The sequence below is a fragment of the Taurulus bubalis genome (assembly GCF_910589615.1).
Source record: "Taurulus bubalis genome assembly, chromosome: 16".
Classification (NCBI taxonomy): domain Eukaryota; kingdom Metazoa; phylum Chordata; class Actinopteri; order Perciformes; family Cottidae; genus Taurulus; species Taurulus bubalis.
Genome location: NC_136604.1, coordinates 14,748,773 through 14,767,139, shown reverse-complemented (window position 1 = coordinate 14,767,139; position 18,367 = coordinate 14,748,773). Strand labels below are relative to the sequence as shown.

The 18,367-nt window shown below is 41.9% G+C and overlaps 3 protein-coding genes across 3 annotated transcripts; all 3 read left to right on the top strand.

The window, feature by feature from the left end:
- Window positions 1–3,254: 3,254 nt before the first annotated feature.
- hoxa9a (homeobox A9a) lies at window positions 3,255–5,335 on the top strand. The gene is made up of 2 exons (XM_079232161.1): window positions 3,255–3,901; window positions 4,293–5,335. Exons 1-2 carry the CDS (start codon window positions 3,355–3,357, stop codon window positions 4,535–4,537), a joined length of 792 nt encoding a protein of 263 aa, XP_079088287.1. The 5' UTR covers window positions 3,255–3,354; the 3' UTR covers window positions 4,538–5,335.
- Window positions 5,336–8,582: 3,247 nt separating this feature from the next.
- Window positions 8,583–10,171, top strand: LOC306748495 (homeobox protein Hox-A7-like; the record flags this gene model as incomplete). The annotated part of the gene is made up of 2 exons (XM_079231671.1): window positions 8,583–8,964; window positions 9,858–10,171. The coding sequence occupies exons 1-2, from the start codon at window positions 8,598–8,600 to the stop codon at window positions 10,169–10,171; spliced, it is 681 nt and encodes a 226-aa protein (XP_079087797.1). The 5' UTR covers window positions 8,583–8,597.
- Window positions 10,172–15,439: 5,268 nt separating this feature from the next.
- On the top strand, window positions 15,440–17,012 carry hoxa5a (homeobox A5a; the record flags this gene model as incomplete). The annotated part of the gene is made up of 2 exons (XM_079232192.1): window positions 15,440–16,025; window positions 16,628–17,012. The coding sequence occupies 2 exons, from the start codon at window positions 15,440–15,442 to the stop codon at window positions 16,876–16,878; spliced, it is 837 nt and encodes a 278-aa protein (XP_079088318.1). The 3' UTR covers window positions 16,879–17,012.
- Window positions 17,013–18,367: the final 1,355 nt, after the last annotated feature.

Below are 18,367 nucleotides of genomic sequence, written 5' to 3'. Positions count from 1 at the left end.
TATTGTAGAGTTTTATGACTGGCTGCTATATGAGCTTTCTCCCTCTCATCTAAGAGCAGCTTCAGTCGTGGGAGAGCCTTCCAGACGGAGAGGAGGCCTGGCTCTCTGCTAGAAACCCGAACTGTACAGACACACTGTGGATATAAAACATTATTCTGCTTTAGTTTTGGAATACTGGGAGTTATATTTCCAGGATCGGGTAAGTCCATTTATCATTGTAAATGTGTCTATTTTGCGCCTTGCTGCCCCGGCTTCGTGTGTACAAAACAGTTGTACTTTCTCAATACAGCGGATTTTTTATTTTTTTGGACATTTGATGACGGGACTGATGACCACGGTGCATTACGAGTCGGCTGATTGTGTTTCACTTGAGGCCCGGATCGACTGCCGAGGTGGTTTAGGTAGTTTCATGTTGTTGGGGTCCGTTTCTAACTCTGCAACATGATACTGTCTTAATTGCCCCAGTTCCACACATCCAAAAGGGAAGCACATCGGCAGACATAAAGATGATGGGGATTCGATGAGCTTTTGTGGAGATGTTTTTCAATCATGTTCTAAACCTTCTGGCTTTTAAACCGAGAAACGTTGCCTATTGTGTTAGGCTACATTCTCAATCTGTCTCCTGTAACGTTTTCTTTAGACTTCTCTACTTGTATTTCGTCGTTAAAAATAAGCCCACGCGGGAATATGTGCTGAATCCAAACGTGATCAAAGCAGAGCTGCAGTATGCGTCGTGGACTTGGGGATTAAGGGTTAAGCCGTGAGTGTTTTCCGTGAGTAGTAGTGACGCAGACACGCCAGACAAGGCCTCGGTTACGACCACTGCAGTGGAGGGGAAGGGGAAGGTGAATTGGGCAACAGCGACCTCCGTGGGCAATGAGACCGGATGCTTCCGCTGCGCAATAGTGGCTCAGACAAAAGGAGGGGAAGGGCTTTATGGCGATATTTAGATCCGCCAGACAGGCTGTTATCTGCAGAGGCAAAAGAAGTGAATAGCCCCTGCGGTAAACCGGGTGAAAAAAACACCCTGATTTAGGTTTACAGCCTGAGAGCCATTGGCAAAGTGGCGTCTTCTCCCTTCTCTGAAGGTGTTTGTCTATTCTAACTTTTAGTGCACAAATAGGCGGACAGCCGCTCCTTTCCCCCCCATCGGCTTGTTTGATCTCTGCTGGCCAAATAAAGTGCAACTACCATTGAGGTGATAGCTTGCAAGCAGAATGCACATTATGGACAGCTTGCACCCTTTGCCTTTGCTCCTCTACTAAACGCATTAGTAGGAGCTGAGTTGAGAGTATAGCCTGTGGCCTTGTGGGGTGTTGGCCAAGCCCTTCGTTTATTTGCTGGTAATAAATAAAACCCGCAGCGTAATGTTTGAGAACTCAAGGTTGCTGTTTTGTAGATGTGATCTGCAATGGGATTATGGTTAGGATATTGGAAACGCTTATGCGCATTTCGTAAAACATTCACGTTTAGATGGGATATTTATGTATTTCTTAAATATACACACACTCTCAGTATTTTTGTTATTATTGTGAGACAACATTTTAAGCTCACTGCATGTGCCAGTTGGCATATGGATTTTCAACAAAGACAAAGTTAATATGTATGCCTTTATTTCATTATTTTAGTGTGACATCTTCTTGCGAATGCCATTTAATATACGTGTTGTGCATTTTAGAATCTCCATCTCGAGTGTTAAATGTGCTGTTGTCTCCTGGTGTTCGCCATTGCTCGCACCATTTCGTTTTACAAGGAGAAAACCACACGCACCACATTACGCATATGTGTAGCTCTATTTAAGTGTAACGTTACACCGAGGCGCTGCTGCACGCGGGCATTACAGTTAATTTGTTGATGACGGTGATGATGGCGACGTATAGGCCGATACAAGTGATAACGGCTGTGTGAATAATAAACGCATCCTGCGGTGGGTTAACTGTAGGAAACTGAGATGAGACATTAAATGGTGTTTGGAAAATATTCAATACATATCAGGGTATCACGAGTCAATGCAGTGGGTCAATATTACATTTCCCCACACATTTATTCAGTTTTATTTTGTCATTTTAATTCATGGTTTGCTATATTTTTATGTTCCATGTTGTATCAATTTTGAAACAGAACTGTTTCATGTTTCATAATATGCCGTTATAAGCTATGAAGTAAATGTTATTTTATTTGTTATTTTAGGCCAGTGGTTTTACATTATTATATACGTATTTATAGCCAAATCAATAAAGTGCTGGTTTGCAACTGCAACGAACAAGACCAACTGCTTGACTTTCATTTTGGTTATTTTGATTGACATTTTCAAAATAAAAACTTCCCCAATTTTAAAGAAATAATCATGCTCATTAATTTCCTTTTCAGACTATGAGAATTGTACATCGTCCTGCATTATCTTCCAAAACTTTAAATACACTGTAATGTAGATTATTAGATGTTAGAGCTGTTGCCCCAACATAGCCGTGAAGCTATAATCTAAAAGCTAAATCACGAAATACGGCTATAGAAATATCAGACCAGATACGTAATATGCTTATAAACAGCATAGGCCTACACACAAACCATCTTTTCTAGATAGGTTAAACTGAAAATTAAAGTTGTACCCGCCTATACTGTTATATATCACCCTCATATATTTTAGAGCTGTAGTCTGTACAATTGTTTAATGTGTGAAGCTGAAAAAAGGAAAATAAACGGACGTTAGAAGATGTCTAATACAGCCTAAAAAAGAATATTACAAAAATGCAATTTGTATCGCGGTCATGAGAGTCCAGGCGTTGTTTCAGAATTGATCTGCTAAGTTTCTTTAATATAGTGGTTACAATGTGTTTTGGTGAACAGCAATGGTAGGGTGCTTACGTGTCCTATAAAGAACCTCGTAAAATAGGGCCTCCAAAAACACACTGCATCGTTTTGGATAACTAAATGGGATTTCAACAGCAGCAGTTGGCTAAGATACTGTAAAACACCTTTTTATTCAGTTATTCATATTTTCCGTCTCGCAGATAAAACATCTAAATAATATACTGATAATTCCTACCTTTAATACTAAAGATTGTTATAGGAAAACGGGTGAGTATTTAATGACCAAAGGGATTGATTTATCCTTTATTGTTCAGCCTTTATGATCACGTGTGTCTGCTAGCCAATGGCATGGCAGCCTGGCTCCCCATTACTAGCCCACTGTAGTTCTCAGTGGGGCCAAGTTGCTACTTGATTTCTCCACATTGTTATTTTGTGAGGCTGGGTTTACTGCGTGTGTATGTGTGTGTGGTGTGTGTGCGCGTTTTACTTTTTGCATGAATCTGTTGTATGACTGCGTATATGTGAACGTCTATTTTTTCTGCCATGTCGACATCCGGAACATTGAGTTACTACGTCGATTCCCTGATTCTGCCCGACAGCGAGGAGCACTCTGTCCCGAGATACCCCTCCGGTCCCGGGCTGCAGCACTCTAGGCAGCCCGCCTCCATTAGCGACCACAGCGAGCTCGGAACCTGCACCTTCCCGTCCAAACCTTCGGTATTCGGGCCGTCGTGGAGTCACGTCCCATCTCAGTTCCCAGGCAGCGTTTCTTCTGTGTATCACCATTATGGGCATCCCCAAGGCCCGGTCGGTGCCGATACAGATGGCCGCTATCAGTCATGGCTGCTGGAGCCGATGTCCGGTTCCCTGCCCATGGCCGGATTACCGACGAGCCATCACTACGGAATCAAACCGGAGGGTCTAGGGACGCGGGGTGACGGCGCGCTGCCCGGCTCCCACACGGCGCTGCTGCTCTCTGATTACGCCAACGGGACCGTAGCGACGGCATCACCGGTAGAAAAGGACGCACTGTCCGGCCAAGGAGGGGACACGAGCGGGGAAAGTGAAGAGAAACCGGGCTTTGATCCAAGTAAGTCGCTGCCGACCCCTCAATGTTTATAGTCTATTTACACCGCATAAAGCGGTGAGGACTGGGGTGCGTGATGGGGGTGCGCGTCTGAACAGATGCCATTCTGAGCGTGCCATTTCCTTATGGGGACTGTTAATGGCCCAGCTCCCATTGCTATATTAGATAACCTTGTGCAGCTTATAGTGAACGTGAGCTAGGAGAAATACGGGTAGCTTTTATTTGGATGTAGCTGTGGTTACACACGTGTAGCCATTTTCTTCTGATCAGAGGGATTTTTCTTCTTTTTTTTTTTGTTCTGAGCCACATTATGAGTGATGTTTGTTTTTTTTTTGTTGCATTTGGTCCCTCCACACCGGCCCCTCACACCAATGTCGCACCCCACTCTTTCCAGATAACCCAGTGGCCAACTGGCTCCACGCGAGTGCCACGAGAAAAAAGCGCTGTCCGTACACCAAGCACCAGATCCTGGAGCTGGAGAAAGAGTTCCTCTTTAGCACCTACCTGACCAGGGACCGTAGGTACGAGGTGGCGAGGCTGTTAAACCTCACCGAGAGACAGGTTAAAATCTGGTTCCAGAACCGCAGGATGAAGATGAAGAAGTGTAATAAAGAAGGCGCCCCGAAAGAGATTGACTGAACCCTAGATATTTAGCGAGCTTTGTGTGTGGACGCTCTTAACCCTGCTGGACCTTGTTTTTAAACTCATTGTCTTATTGTTCTGTATAACAGAAGCTATTAGGCTTATTCGTCTTGTAAAAAAAAGCATGTTGGGTTTCAGTTTGATGCGACTACCTTTATATTGCACAATTTTAACGGTGCACACTCGTTTTGTATTTGTTCTTTTCTCATGTTGATTTTATTAATACCTCGTTTAAGTGTATTAGTTGGCCTGGTCCCTGTGCTTGTTTGTGTATGGATGTTTCTAGCTGTGTGTGCTCTTGTTTGTAGTTATTTGTTGTCTATCTCAGAGTCCCCTGAGCGTATAGTTTGTAAAATGTATTAATTTTGCTGTTGTTTCCCCTTTACTGCTTAGAACTATGACTGATGACCATGAGTTTGAATCTAACATTGGACCCGTTTAGAAAACAGACTGATGGCATTTTGAAGTAGGTTCATAAACCTCATAAACCTCTTGAAAATGCTAAAACACTAAATTAAAAAAGATGTAACAGAAGCTATATCACACGACACGATTGACTACCTATGTCTTTCCACTACCTACAATAATAATATTTTTTTTCAATTGCGGATTAGTAGATTTGCTTGCATTAGATGCTGAACTATGAATTTCAGGGAGTAACGTTATCAATAATGTTTGTTAGAGAGAAGGAAAAATAAAACACTGTAGGCTACTTATTGAATACCTCACGGTCTGCTGACCGTCTGACTTTTTGGTTGACAAATGTAATTTGTACTTTATTTATTAAATAAAACAAATTATAGGCCTGTCTGTGAATGCATGCACATTCTTATTACAGATGATATTTGTATTCTCATAAACTCTTAATTCGCGAATTATCGATATAGAAGAAGTATTTCGTGCTGCTTTTTGCACTATATAAAACAAATATGAAGGTTACTGCTGTCTCAAGATACACACACCACGAAAATACGTAAAGAAAACATAACAAATATTTAAAAAATGTAACAATTGTAAATACAAAACGAGTGCAAATGTACAACAATTTACATGTTTAAATATCCTCAAACATTTTAATTTGTAGAGAACACACACACACACACACACACACACACATACACACACACACACACACACACACACACACACACACACACACACACACACACACACACACACACACACACATACACATACACACCTATAGCTGCATATCTGGGTGTGTGTTTTGGATTGGGGACAGAGCTGCGTCTTGGCAGAGGATGTTGTTAGCTGTATGCAGCCATAAAAGACAATTACCGCTATAACCTTTTATGGGGTGCAAAGCGCTGCGAGGCGAGAGGACACAAAACAAAAAAAGACATCGAGGGCTTCAACAGCTGAAGCCCAAAAATAATGCAGCTGATATGACGAGGCCGCTCAGCCTAAAGCTGCGTCATTAGCGCCATTAATAAACAATAACTGAGTATTATGAAATATTACAGCACCAAGGAATGTTTGATTTTAAACGACCTCAAATATTCTACCCCCACAGGTTTTCGAAAAGAACTTTATTTTTAAAATATGGCCTCTCCGTTTGTAAGGCTGCTTCAAGTCTCTGCATGTTGTGAAAATATGTGGCACAAGGGCACAACAAATACAAGAATCAGCAAATCCTACGCGAGCTATATAGCTGCAGAGCTGCTACGTCACGGCTCTGTCAGATACAGGTTATTTGGTTCTTATTAATGACTTCACATACACGGATTGTGGTAGTTAGAGGGTAAGTCGGACTTTAGTCCACGTTGGAGTGCTGTTGTGACGCGTTAGGGGACGCAGATGGACCCACACTTCAAAGACTCGGCCAGAGACAGTGCAATAAAACGCCTGGTCTGCTATACTGTCTGGCATTCCAGTTGTAATGGCTTTATGGCCGTCCAGACACAATTAGGCCGTTTCCAGAATGGCACCCATTTGTTTTTTCTTCTCTTTCTGTGGGACTGCGCCCCGGACAAAAGGCCGAGCGGAAATGATCAGCTTTATTGGACTTTCCCCGACGGGGACGCGCAGGACTCACGGTCATTTGGAGCGATCCTTTGTTTCTACCTGGGAACCTTCCGCCCTCTGCTCCTTTGCTGGGCCCATCCTAAAGGAGAAGGAACAATAAAGCCATGCAGCAGCTATAGCTTCAAACGCAGTGGTCGGTCTTTAGATGACGCTTTTTCGAAATGCATCTGGACATGTCTGTTAAAAAACATCATCGATTTGCTCAAAAAACGACAACTGAAAAAATACATTTTGAACGTCGTTTATTTGTCTTGCAGTATTTAGCAGATTGCAGCAGAAAGAGAACGCGCCTGCGCACTGCTGTCTCCCCAGCCTGCAGTCCTCCCTAGTCACCAGAGGGTGGCGACACTGTTCTGCAACATCACCCCTCCATTTTTAACACTCCCCAATGAACCTGCACTGGGGAACAAACTCTAGTAACATTTTTTAAGAGTCCAGCAAAACTAATTTCACACCCTTTTCAGTCTCAGTGCTTCTCCAGCCTGCGGCTCAGTAGGGAAGAATAAAACAGGCACACTGTGACTGCTGGATTAACTTCTGCGGTCAGAAAGTCGCTCTCTGTTTCATGTTTTTTTTCTTCTTTTTAGGATGTTTTTATAGGCCACATCTTTATAGACACAACCCATTTGTAAATTAGTCAATTTAACTGATGGGAAGATTATTAGGAGTAACATTAAATATGAACAGTTTCTCCATTGAATTTATTACTTTGTGTTTGAATTTACTAACTAATATATATATATATATATATATATATATATATATATATATATATATATATATATATATATATATATACATACATATATATTGTGTATATTATATATTTCCCATGAGGATTTTCGATTTAAATTAACACACACAACACAATAAACTGTCAATCATTAATATTTGTATAGGTTCAAAAATATTGCAACGAGTTTAGAGTGTATTTATACTATTAGTATTATTATTACTATTAGTAGTAGTAGTAGTAGTAGTAGTAGTAGTAGTAGTAGTAGTAGTAGTAGTAGTAGTAGTAGTAGTATCATTATCGCTGTTATGTTATTATCATTATATTATTATGATTATTATGATTATGATTTATGTTGTTGTAGTTGTGTTTTTATTCCAGTATAATTCTGACCACGTGTTCTTTTATCTTTGAGTGTTTATTGTAGGCATGCTTTACTTAGTTAATTATTGGTTGTATGGACCATTTAATTAACAATGTAATGGCAGCAAATCAAATTTGGATGGTGGATTGAGCATTATTATAATTTTAGATTTACAATAACAATGATTGTGACACATTCTCACCTCTAACAGTGTCAGTGCACAAATGCAAAGCTATCATGTTCCAACCAACTATAAAACAAACATGTCTCATCGTGGATTGTTTGCACTTGATACTGATAGGTAACTTTTAATCAAAATATAGTTATATTTGATCCGTATATTCTTTTTATATCACACATTTAAGTATTGTTTGTAAAACAAACCAACCAAATCACATTATGTCGGAAGTTAATTTACAGGCATGATAGGTATTTTATCCAATGATGTACTGTATAGTATAGCCTATGAGTAGATTTTTTTAAATAATAAGTAGGTTTACTGTGTATGAAGGTATATTAAATAAAGACATATAAATATAGCTCCTTCTTTTTTGATTAGATCGTTTTTATAGATGGTTACTAGTAGATATAATATAAAAAGCCATGACCTTACATAACCTAAATTCTCTCTAGATCACTGGGATTGTGAGAATTTCTCTGGTGTGTGTTTATATGTGTGTATGTAATCGTGTGTGAAGCGTTAATCCCACTCTGCAGTCCTGCGCCATAATGATACCCATGTCTGCTCGCTGATTGGCCCATAGCGGTCAGGCCCGTGTCACGTGGGCGAGTTCTTTGGTCCAGAGTGAAAATGGGGTTTGGTGTAAATCTAGGGTGTATTGCTGTCATATATCAAGCTACCTCGTAAAAACGACACTGAGGATTCTGGGCCAACAAATCAGAGAGAGAAAAATATGAGTTCTTATTATGTGGATGGTCTTCTTAGCAAATATACGGCGGGTAGTTCTCTCTTCCCAAACGTGGAGCGGGCGTCTTGCGGTATTGGACCCAGTGGAGAGGACTATGCTTCGGCTCGGACTGCTGCGGCCATTGCGTTTTCACCATCTCTGTCTGGAGTTTACAGCGTCAATAATGCCGTGTACCAGAGCCGCCCCGTGTTTACCTCGGGCTATGGCCAGGGGCAGGACGCGCACACACTGCACTGCAGCCTGTTTGACCAGAGCCGACTGTTCACCGACAGCTGCTGCCATCCGGAGCCGGGACCCCTCACCTTGCCGCCGGACAAACAATACCGAATGTACCCCTGGATGAGAGCATCAGGTATGATATCGTCTCGTATGTGCTATTTCCAAGCCCGCAGGTCAATGCTTTTACAAAACATTGGGAACTTACAATGCCTGTTAGTGGTTCAATTAATTTCGCGAAACCATTGGTGTTGCATGGAAAGAATCGTAAAACTTTTATTGCGCAACTAATGAGTTCTGCAGCCATAAATTCATTTGGCCAGCGCTCCTGTGTGTTCAGTGCGCAGAGACCTTGCCGCTGGGGTTTTTCTCTGCACTCCTATTACTCTTATAGCCTCTTCTCCCCTTTGTGGTTGTAAAAAGAGACCTGTCTGTTGTGTAAATCAGTTCTCTTGCACTCTGCAGCTCCTTTCTAATTGGGTCTGCACTGCAGAAGCTCTGGAATTTTTTTCCTTCTGAAACTCGTTCGTACACATTGCTGGATCAATATGCACTAGCTTTGTCGGCGACATAAAGAAGTCAAGTGGATTTAGAATGCAAGCAATTTTGAAACAAAGGCATTTGTTACTATTTTGAGGGAGAAGGTGTTGGGGCTGTAATCCAATTACTTATGTCTCCTTTGGTGCGCGGAGCATCAGTGGCTTTTAATTGGAAATGCATGCAGAGTATCACAGGAGGCATGGGCCAAACACCCCAGCAGGACTGCTATAAATAGATGCAGAGAACCTTAGAAAAGAAAAAAGATTTCCCATTTCCTGATATGACTGTGAGGCGTGTGTCGATAGGAGTGATTTAAGAAAACAAAACATGAGCCAGAATCATTTGCGCAATCACAAATATATTAAAGGCTGTCCAAATGATGTGATCGTTTTTATTGCAACGCCAAAAAACAAATGATTTATGCTGTATCAGTTTTCATAAATGCAAAAAAACACCAAATGCCAGTTTAGCTCATGTTATCTTCCACAGATCCAAATCGAAAGCGGGGCCGGCAGACCTACTCCCGCTACCAGACCCTGGAGCTGGAGAAGGAGTTCCACTTCAACCGGTACCTGACCCGCAGGAGGAGGATCGAGATCGCTCACGCCCTCTGCCTCACAGAGAGACAGATCAAAATATGGTTCCAGAACCGCAGGATGAAGTGGAAAAAGGACCACAAGGAGGAATCGACGGCGACCCCCGGGGTAAAGGACGCTGATATCCAGGTGTCAGAGGCCGCAGAGCGCGAGGATGGAGGAGACACCCGCAGCTCCGAGCTGGAGTCAGAACCAGCTGCAAAGTAACGAAAGAGACGGACAGAGCATTTCATGAAAACACTGTTTAGTAGGGATTAGGGATTTATCTCAGATGTTTCTCACATACCATTCATGCATTAAGAGCTTTGCAGGCTGATTCATTGAATGACAACTGAAGGGAATTATGTAATACGCATTTAACATTGTAGGTCTGTATTTCATATTTAAACCCCAAAACACACTCAGCGGCTCTGCAACCAAGAGCAATACTACCTATCCAAACTATATATTTTTATACATGCAAAACGTCGTGTCATTTAACCTGATCGTACTACTGAGTCAACATTCCTTAACAAACTACCTATTGACACGAGGAAAGGAATTCAATTTATGTTGAAATTGACTGTAAATTAATCTATTCTACCTATTCGAGGGATTCTTCTCCACAGACGGTTGTATTTGATCAAATAAAATAAAAAATACACCATTCTGCTCAAATGTGCCTTAGGCTAATTAAAAGTGAATATTTTGTTAAATATATACCATATAATAGATGCTTCGTTTGATTTCAGTTAGTGTATATGTTTTAATACAACTGCGTGGGCGTATAATATTTATATGCATGCTTTCGCTACTTATTTACCTCTCCATACATCCCCGGATTAGCAGACATGTTTAGTTTCGGTTGATGCAACCTACCTCGTCAACATATTCAGCTACAAACAGGAAAACCCTTAAACGTAAATGTCCTAGCAGTGTACTGTAAAATGCTCTTGCCTTTTCTATTTAGAAGGGGGGGAAAAGGCTCAAAATCTCACACGTGTTTGTTGTTAATGCCAGCAATAAACGCATGCATGTTTATTTAAACAGCATTACATTTTAGTAGAACGTTATTAGTTTTTCTCGGTGTAAAATTAGTAGGCTATTGTAATCTAATATGGACAAATACTGTGATACATTTAGGTTGAGTGGCCACGTTTTCAATGTGAAGTATAAGTAACATGTGAACACATATAAATAACCTCTGGGAATGTCTCCAATATGTAAATAAAAATACAATTGAATAAAATAGCTTTTACTTGTCTATTTGTTTGTATATGTAATATTTGCGAATTTAATGTAACCACAACGATAACCACAGCTCTACCATGAGAGTTAATAGCATGTCGCTCCCAGACACCACTAAGTGCTGTTGAGTGTGGCCAATATTAGGTTGCATGTAAGGAAACATGTTGCCGTTATGTTATGAGTGTTAGGTAAACACTTACGTTGGGGAATGTGAACTATGAGGATGCGAGACGGGGCAGGCTGCAGATGAAGGGAAATTACTGTTGAACTCTGCATAGCTCTGTCCTCGGTAAGATGGCGCCTGCTGGTGACCTGCCCCCTTCCTTCTCTGTCTCTCCCCCTCCCCTTTCCCTCCCCATCTCTCCCTCCAGCGCTGGGTCATAAATCCGTTGTTGTTTATGAAAATTTACAACATAGCAATACAACTTAACGACCCGGCTCCCCTTCCGATTGGCTCGCAGCTTGTCACGTGGCAGAGAGCCGTGAACATGAACTTTTTTTATATCAAATTTCCAATTGCGGAATAGAGCAGCCTTCCATTTAACGGTCTCGGGCTTCCACGCGGCTGTTTTCATCAGCGACCTCCCACATTTTTTTACACCTTTTGTGGAGTTGTCTCTCGGTCAGACAGGCTCGACACGAAGGAGCTTTCCCGTTTGGAACATGACTGGATTGTTTGGGTTCCCTGCTGTCGGTTTCCTGGCACGTTTAGGCACGAGGAGTGGAAGGAGCCCCGGTGCGTCACTGACCCCCGGGAGCCCCGGTGTCCGTCCTGGGACGCAACTCTATACTTTCATCTGTCACTGCCCGTCTGCACCTGCACACTCCCTCTCCTCCCCCGATTACAAGCAGACACCGTCACAAGGTAAGACAACTGCAACGTCACTGTGTTTGCTCTTCGAACAATTTGCAATGCCAAACGACTTAAGCAAATATTAATCTATATGCTTTTTTTTTTAAATATTGCAACTTGCTTGTTTGCTGTTGATATATCCAGAGGGTTAAATCCCGTTGAACTGGTTTAATGTTACAGTGTATTTCATTATGAATGACAGGTTATGCGATGCATGTGAAAGAAATAGAACAAATAGTGTTGCCGTAGGATTCCTGTTGGGTCATGCATGCTCTCGAGACATTGTTTGTTGTTGGATTTGAATGGGAATGGGCTTTCTCCTGCACAATTCATTGGATGGATGCTGGCCAAACTATGTGCTCTTTACCGCCCTCCGGTGGAGACACTGAGGGTACTGTGGTTGCAATCCGGCCTGTTTTTGCTTCGAATGTCTATAGTGGTACAGGCTGGACAGGCGACCTCTATTTCTACCTGTGTGTCCATCCACAAGGCTTAAGATGTTTTTAATATGTGTGCATGCATTCCCTGACTCACTATGCTGAAACGATCTACGGTACACTTTAAATTGAACAAAACCCTTTTTAATCGTTTGGATGACCTTTAATTAACACAGGAATGTCAATATATTGCTGAAAAGGAAAATATTGCTAACGTTTTCGAAAAGGGGATTTGCACTCGCTGTTTGCTCTTCAACATTGTTCACAGTGATCCTTAACGTGCACACAGCGAGCCTGATATAGACACTGCAGTGATTTGCTTCATGCAATCAATTGCCAGTCGATCAAGCAACGAAGTTCTGAAGATGTAAATGCAAAATATGAACTATTTTTGCAAGACATCAATCGTGCAAAAGTGAATTAGCTGCATCAGATATAGTGCCAATTGTGTCAGCGCATGTTGACATTTGTTTCGTTCCGATTTATCTTTCCAAAAATATACTTTCACATTATTGAGTCACTGTGAGGCCATATGTGTTGACTGCTGTTGCTGCCAACATCCAATTGTTTCTGTTGGAAAATATGTTTTTATGTTGCAATTGCTCATCATATTTCTTAAAATGTCGTTACTATCCTGAATGTGCATTGCTAGTTTTTGTCGTGCTCCAGAAGCGCGTAATGATGTTTAGGCAGAAACATAATCATAACTGTATAGTATTGTATGTGTATACTCGTATTCAGAGTGCTGGTGTGTGAGGTGCCTGCAGAGTGCACTGCCCTCCTGTTCTCCTCGCTGCGGCCCGACATTGTTTGACACCAGCGAACTCTTTTCATCTCCTTTCTTTTGCTCCTTATTTAGTTCCTGGGTGTGTCCCTGGCTTGACTCAGTGAAATAATTTTCGTGGGAACTTTGTTGCTATTGGCCAGCCATAAATCAGCTGTTGGAGCATGACACACACTGCATAGTTCTTCTCTTGGTGTGTGTGTGTGTGTGTGTGTGTGTGTGTGGGTCCACTGAATGTGTGAGCCCGGTATCCACGTCGTGCCTTCTGGGGCTCTGACTGTCACATACCTGGACCAGAATTAAGAATCTTTATCTCAATGTTTTTGTCAGTAACACATGATTGGGCTTGTGCTGGGTGACGTGGCTGCTCGGGGTAAATAGCATTTAGGGGGGACGCAAAGGACAAGTCACTGCCTTCGAGAGACGAAGGTACCATAAAAATTCCACAAGGAGAAAACCAAACGGAGAGCGGCGGACGAGGCGCCATGCCTCTATGGAGGCGTCTGTGCGGGTCTCCTGTTGTTGTATTCATGCTCAGACTAACACAGACACGAGTAGCATTGAGGTGCAATGACCAGGTTACAGTAAGAGCTACAGTGATAGCTGGAGAGAGCTTCAGATTGTATTCATTTATTTTTAAACATAGGCAGTTTTACCGAAAATAAAAACGGTGAATCTATTTTTTTTAAATCATTTTGATCATCAATAATCTTTCATTTATGTCTGTGCTACATTATAATCTACTGATTATAGACAATTGATTTTAAAAGATACTTCAATAATACATAGAAATGGTCTGGCGTCTATATTTTCATTTGTTTGTAATTGTAAGTGAATTAAAACTAAAATGCATAACCGCCTGCAATTCGTAATGTCAAATACGAATAGTTTACAGTACAAATAAAAAAAATACGAATTACGAACTTTGTGGCTTTTCTTTTTTATACATTTGATACTTTAAATACGTTGGTTGCATTTCATACATTAATCGTTTCGAATAATTCCCTTTTAAAGGAATTTAAAATGCCATCTATTTCGTTTCTTTCCATTGCAGAGTGACTGTATAATATTATACGCTACAACTCCTTTTTTAGAAAATACGTTTTATGTTGTTCTTGATCTTGTGTTGATCACAAACGGGCATATACTAAAAATAGAATTTGATAAGATGTTGGGGCTTTACAAGTCTATAATTTGCCTTTAAACGACGCCGTAATAAAACCGGGTTACATTGAATATATGCTCATAATCCCACCAAAAGGCGTGTTGTTGGGAATCGTTAACAAACTATAATACACAGGAACGTGGTTTACGTGTGAACATATAGCCCATTAGAAGTGGTTTATTCTTCACATAAAACACACAAAGGACTGTCCTTGAATGGCACTCTCCGTGTTAATATTCAACAATGTGATATTTGCTTTTATCTTTCCCCAGAACATTGATTCATTAGTCTTTTCCCACATTAGTGGCTGTTCGTTTGTTTTATGATTATAAGAAAAAGTGTGAAAAAACGCCGCCCTGTTTTCAATGGGCTTTTATTCTATTAACTGCACACACTATCTGCACTCATCGCCCATCATAACATGCATAACACATTCTGATCGAATTATTTCTGTACACTATCTTCGCAGAGATTGCACTCTCAGCGTGTCACTTGTTGTATTGTTTGGAGCCCGTTGGTTTTTGCCGCAATGGTCGTTAACCTCTGAATGACCCCATGTGGAGCCCACGCCTCACAAACCGCCGCAGACAGGCAGTGGCGCAGTTGAGCCAGAGGATGGCGCACCACGACAATCCAAAACACCCGCGCAGTGGCTCCAGAGTGTGCTCTCGCCACGAGCGCTTGGAGGCGCGCCCCCTTCCACATCCCACCCAGTATTTCCTCCGTGCACGAGTCTACCTCTGGAGGTCACCAAGCAGGATTTACGACTGGTCAACAAAAGCACGTGATACTCCGCCGTAACCCATATTTGGGTGCCTACGTAAGAGAGAATCAAGTCCATGTCCCACTCATTTCCATAATTCATCATAAATTGTGCAAGGGTGCTATAGGACGCGCTAAACCATAAGAGCCACAAATCAAGCACACAGGTTTTTGCTATTTTACTTCTAAAACAATAAAAACAACAACAAATACCTACAACGAGCAAACACGGTGGAATTGTCAACAAATGAGCTCCTATTTTGTGAACTCATTCTGCGGTCGCTATCCCAATGGCGCGGACTTCCAGTTACATAATTATGGAGACCATAATACGGGAAACGAGCAATACAGAGACTCAACCGCCGTGCATTCCAGCAGGTATGGCTATGGCTACAACGGGATGGACCTAACGGTCGGACGGACCGGTACCGGACACTTTGTGGGCGACGAGCGGACGCAGGGCTACTCCCCGAGCCACTCAGCGGCGGCGACACCCTCGGTGGAGCCGGTCAGGTACGCGCAGTCCGCCAACAGCACCGGGACGTCGTCTCTTTCGCCTCCACCTGAGTCGCTACCCTGCTCCTCGGTCGCCACCTCCTCGTCCCCGGTCACCGAGGCTCAATCTCAACACCGAGCTGTGAAAAACTCTCTCACGACCCCGTGCTCGAACTCCAACGGAAGCACGCTGCTGCTCAGCCGGGACTGTGTGTCCAAAGCTTCGCCACTCGAGGACGAGAAGCCTGCGGGAAGCGCACCGACAACTCCTCAAAACGCCACCGACTCAGCACAGCCTCAGATATATCCGTGGATGAGGAAACTACACATAAATCATGGTAAACTATTTGAATTTTTAATGATCTTGTATTGACTTTATACCCGAGTGCTGTGTTCTTCCTTGGTGAAGGTGTCATCATGTGTAGATCTTATCCAGAGCTTTTGAGTAGAAGCAAAACAGCCAAAATTAGACAATTTGGACGCAAAATGTATTTTACTTTCCAAAGGGACGCAAAGCGCCATGCGCCTCTCACCTGTTTGGTGTAATTCAGTTTTTCAGTAATTCCAATATAGACCAGGTACGGATCATTGTGTAAAACAATATATATGGTTACAGTTAGTTAAAATGTATTTTAGATAGCCAGATGTGTTATAGCTATTGTATTTTTAAGGTGAAATGCTCATACACGTACATCCTTGTTCCTGTGTATTCCTATTCGCAAAGTGCAGTTGAAAAGGTGTGTATCTTACATCGCTACTGGTATTTAATCATTTTGGGATCTATTACGCGTAAAAGTAGTTCATTTTAAGCCATTCTTGAAGAAGAAGAAAAAAGGGAATATTAAAAAAGAACAAAAAAGCAAGAAATGTGTTAAAATAAGTTTCTGGGCTGTTTTATTTTAACATCCAATCGTCTCATATGTCCTCCCCCCCTTTATAGATTTGTCAGGACCAGAGGGGAAGAGAGCCAGGACTGCATACACCCGCTACCAGACCCTGGAGCTGGAGAAGGAGTTCCACTTCAACCGGTACCTGACCCGCAGGCGGAGGATCGAGATCGCCCATGCCCTCTGCCTCTCGGAGAGACAGATCAAAATCTGGTTTCAGAACCGCAGGATGAAGTGGAAGAAGGACAACAAGCTGAAGAGCATGAACATGGCGGCTGCAGGCGGGGGAGGCTACAGGCCTTGATATCCCCTCCTCGACCCCTGATAGCGAGCACTATGAAAATAAAACAAAGATTGTCATATCAACTTACTCCTCCTCCTATTTAAAAAAAAGAAGCGCAGAGACTTGTGAACGGGCTGTGTGCGGAACATGGGACACCCCACTTAAGTCCTCTGTATGTACCAACAACCGTCCCATTATATTCCTTAAATATGATTTACTTTTTATTTCGACCATGGTAAATGCTTATGTGATAAAAAAAAATGCATTATGTACAGTTCTGTCTAGATTTAGTAGAAAAAGAAACGAAATAAATGTTTGTTTAAATTATTTCTTGTTCAGACGGGAAAAAAAAAAAAAAAAAACGTCAAAGCTTGAAATGCTACCTATACCGCAAATAAATCCAGTAAAAGTTGTGTGATGCACTCAGAACAATACCAGCCTAACAAATAGAGGGTTGAGGTTGAGCTGCCTTTGTGTTTTGCCTTCGTTTTCCATGTATGTACTGTATATGTATGTATTTATTTGTTTGATGTATTGTAACAACTTGTCAGATAACTTGCTTCCAACAGTAGAGCCAGCAGAGTGTGTAAGCCTTGTGTGGTTATTTTGTGCGTTGTGAACATATGAATGGACAGAGGTGCCGATTCAGTCTTGTATGTATACAGTAGCCTGCCTTGCATCTTTGTTTTATTGTTTTTTTTATTTCGCTGCGAGAATTGTTCACCTAGGCCCAACATCTTAGTAAAAAAGTGTTCTGTCTTTGTTTTTAGCTGTTTCTAAGTGGAGGCGCTCCACAGTAAAGCCCATTGCCTATTTGTATAACTCCATCGTGACAATAGCTTTTTGTAAATGTTTTTCAAAGACTGGAAGTCAAGAATATACTATAATATTAATACTAATAATGATGATGATGATGATGATGACGGTGATGATGATAATGGCCATTATAATAAACTTTCTACTGGAACGGCAACATTACAATGCGTGAACGTTTTTGTAAAAAAAAAAAAGGTCAAGATTCGTTTAGACTTCATAGACACGAGTGCGTCGTGGAAGAGAAAAGGTCAGAACTTTCTGTTTGCTCTAAAAATATCCAACTGACCCTGAATGAGCTGTCAGAAATGGTCAAAGTTTCCTCAAGTACAATCCTTGGATTCAACAGGTTCCCCTTGAATGAAAGCTGCATGTTTGACTCACCTTGTGGAGCATTAGGGGTCCTTGGCCACTAACCGGCTCCAGTGGCCGGGCGTCCCCTTGCGCACAGCCTCCTGGGCTATTCCCGAAGAAACAGCTCGAGTTTGCAAGCTTTAAACTTTATTAGGGCCGATTCTGGCTCTCTGACATTTGGGTGTCTAATGAATGGGGGGTTTTGTCTATGAATTAGATCGTAAAAATCATCCGGAGCGCGGCCAGATAGGCTCACTGGCCATAAACGGTCACGTGGTAGCCATTAAAGTAAGTTTTATGGTTTTGGGGAGTTGACAGTATATTGCACATAACATATAATCGC

Bases quoted from the DNA above. Each gene is read 5' to 3' on its own strand.
- hoxa9a (XM_079232161.1), top strand. From the start codon at position 3,355: ATGTCGACATCCGGAACATTGAGTTACTACGTCGATTCCCTGATTCTG. The intron at 3,902-4,292 runs GTAAGTCGCTGC...CACTCTTTCCAG, and splicing joins GAAACCGGGCTTTGATCCAA to ATAACCCAGTGGCCAACTGG.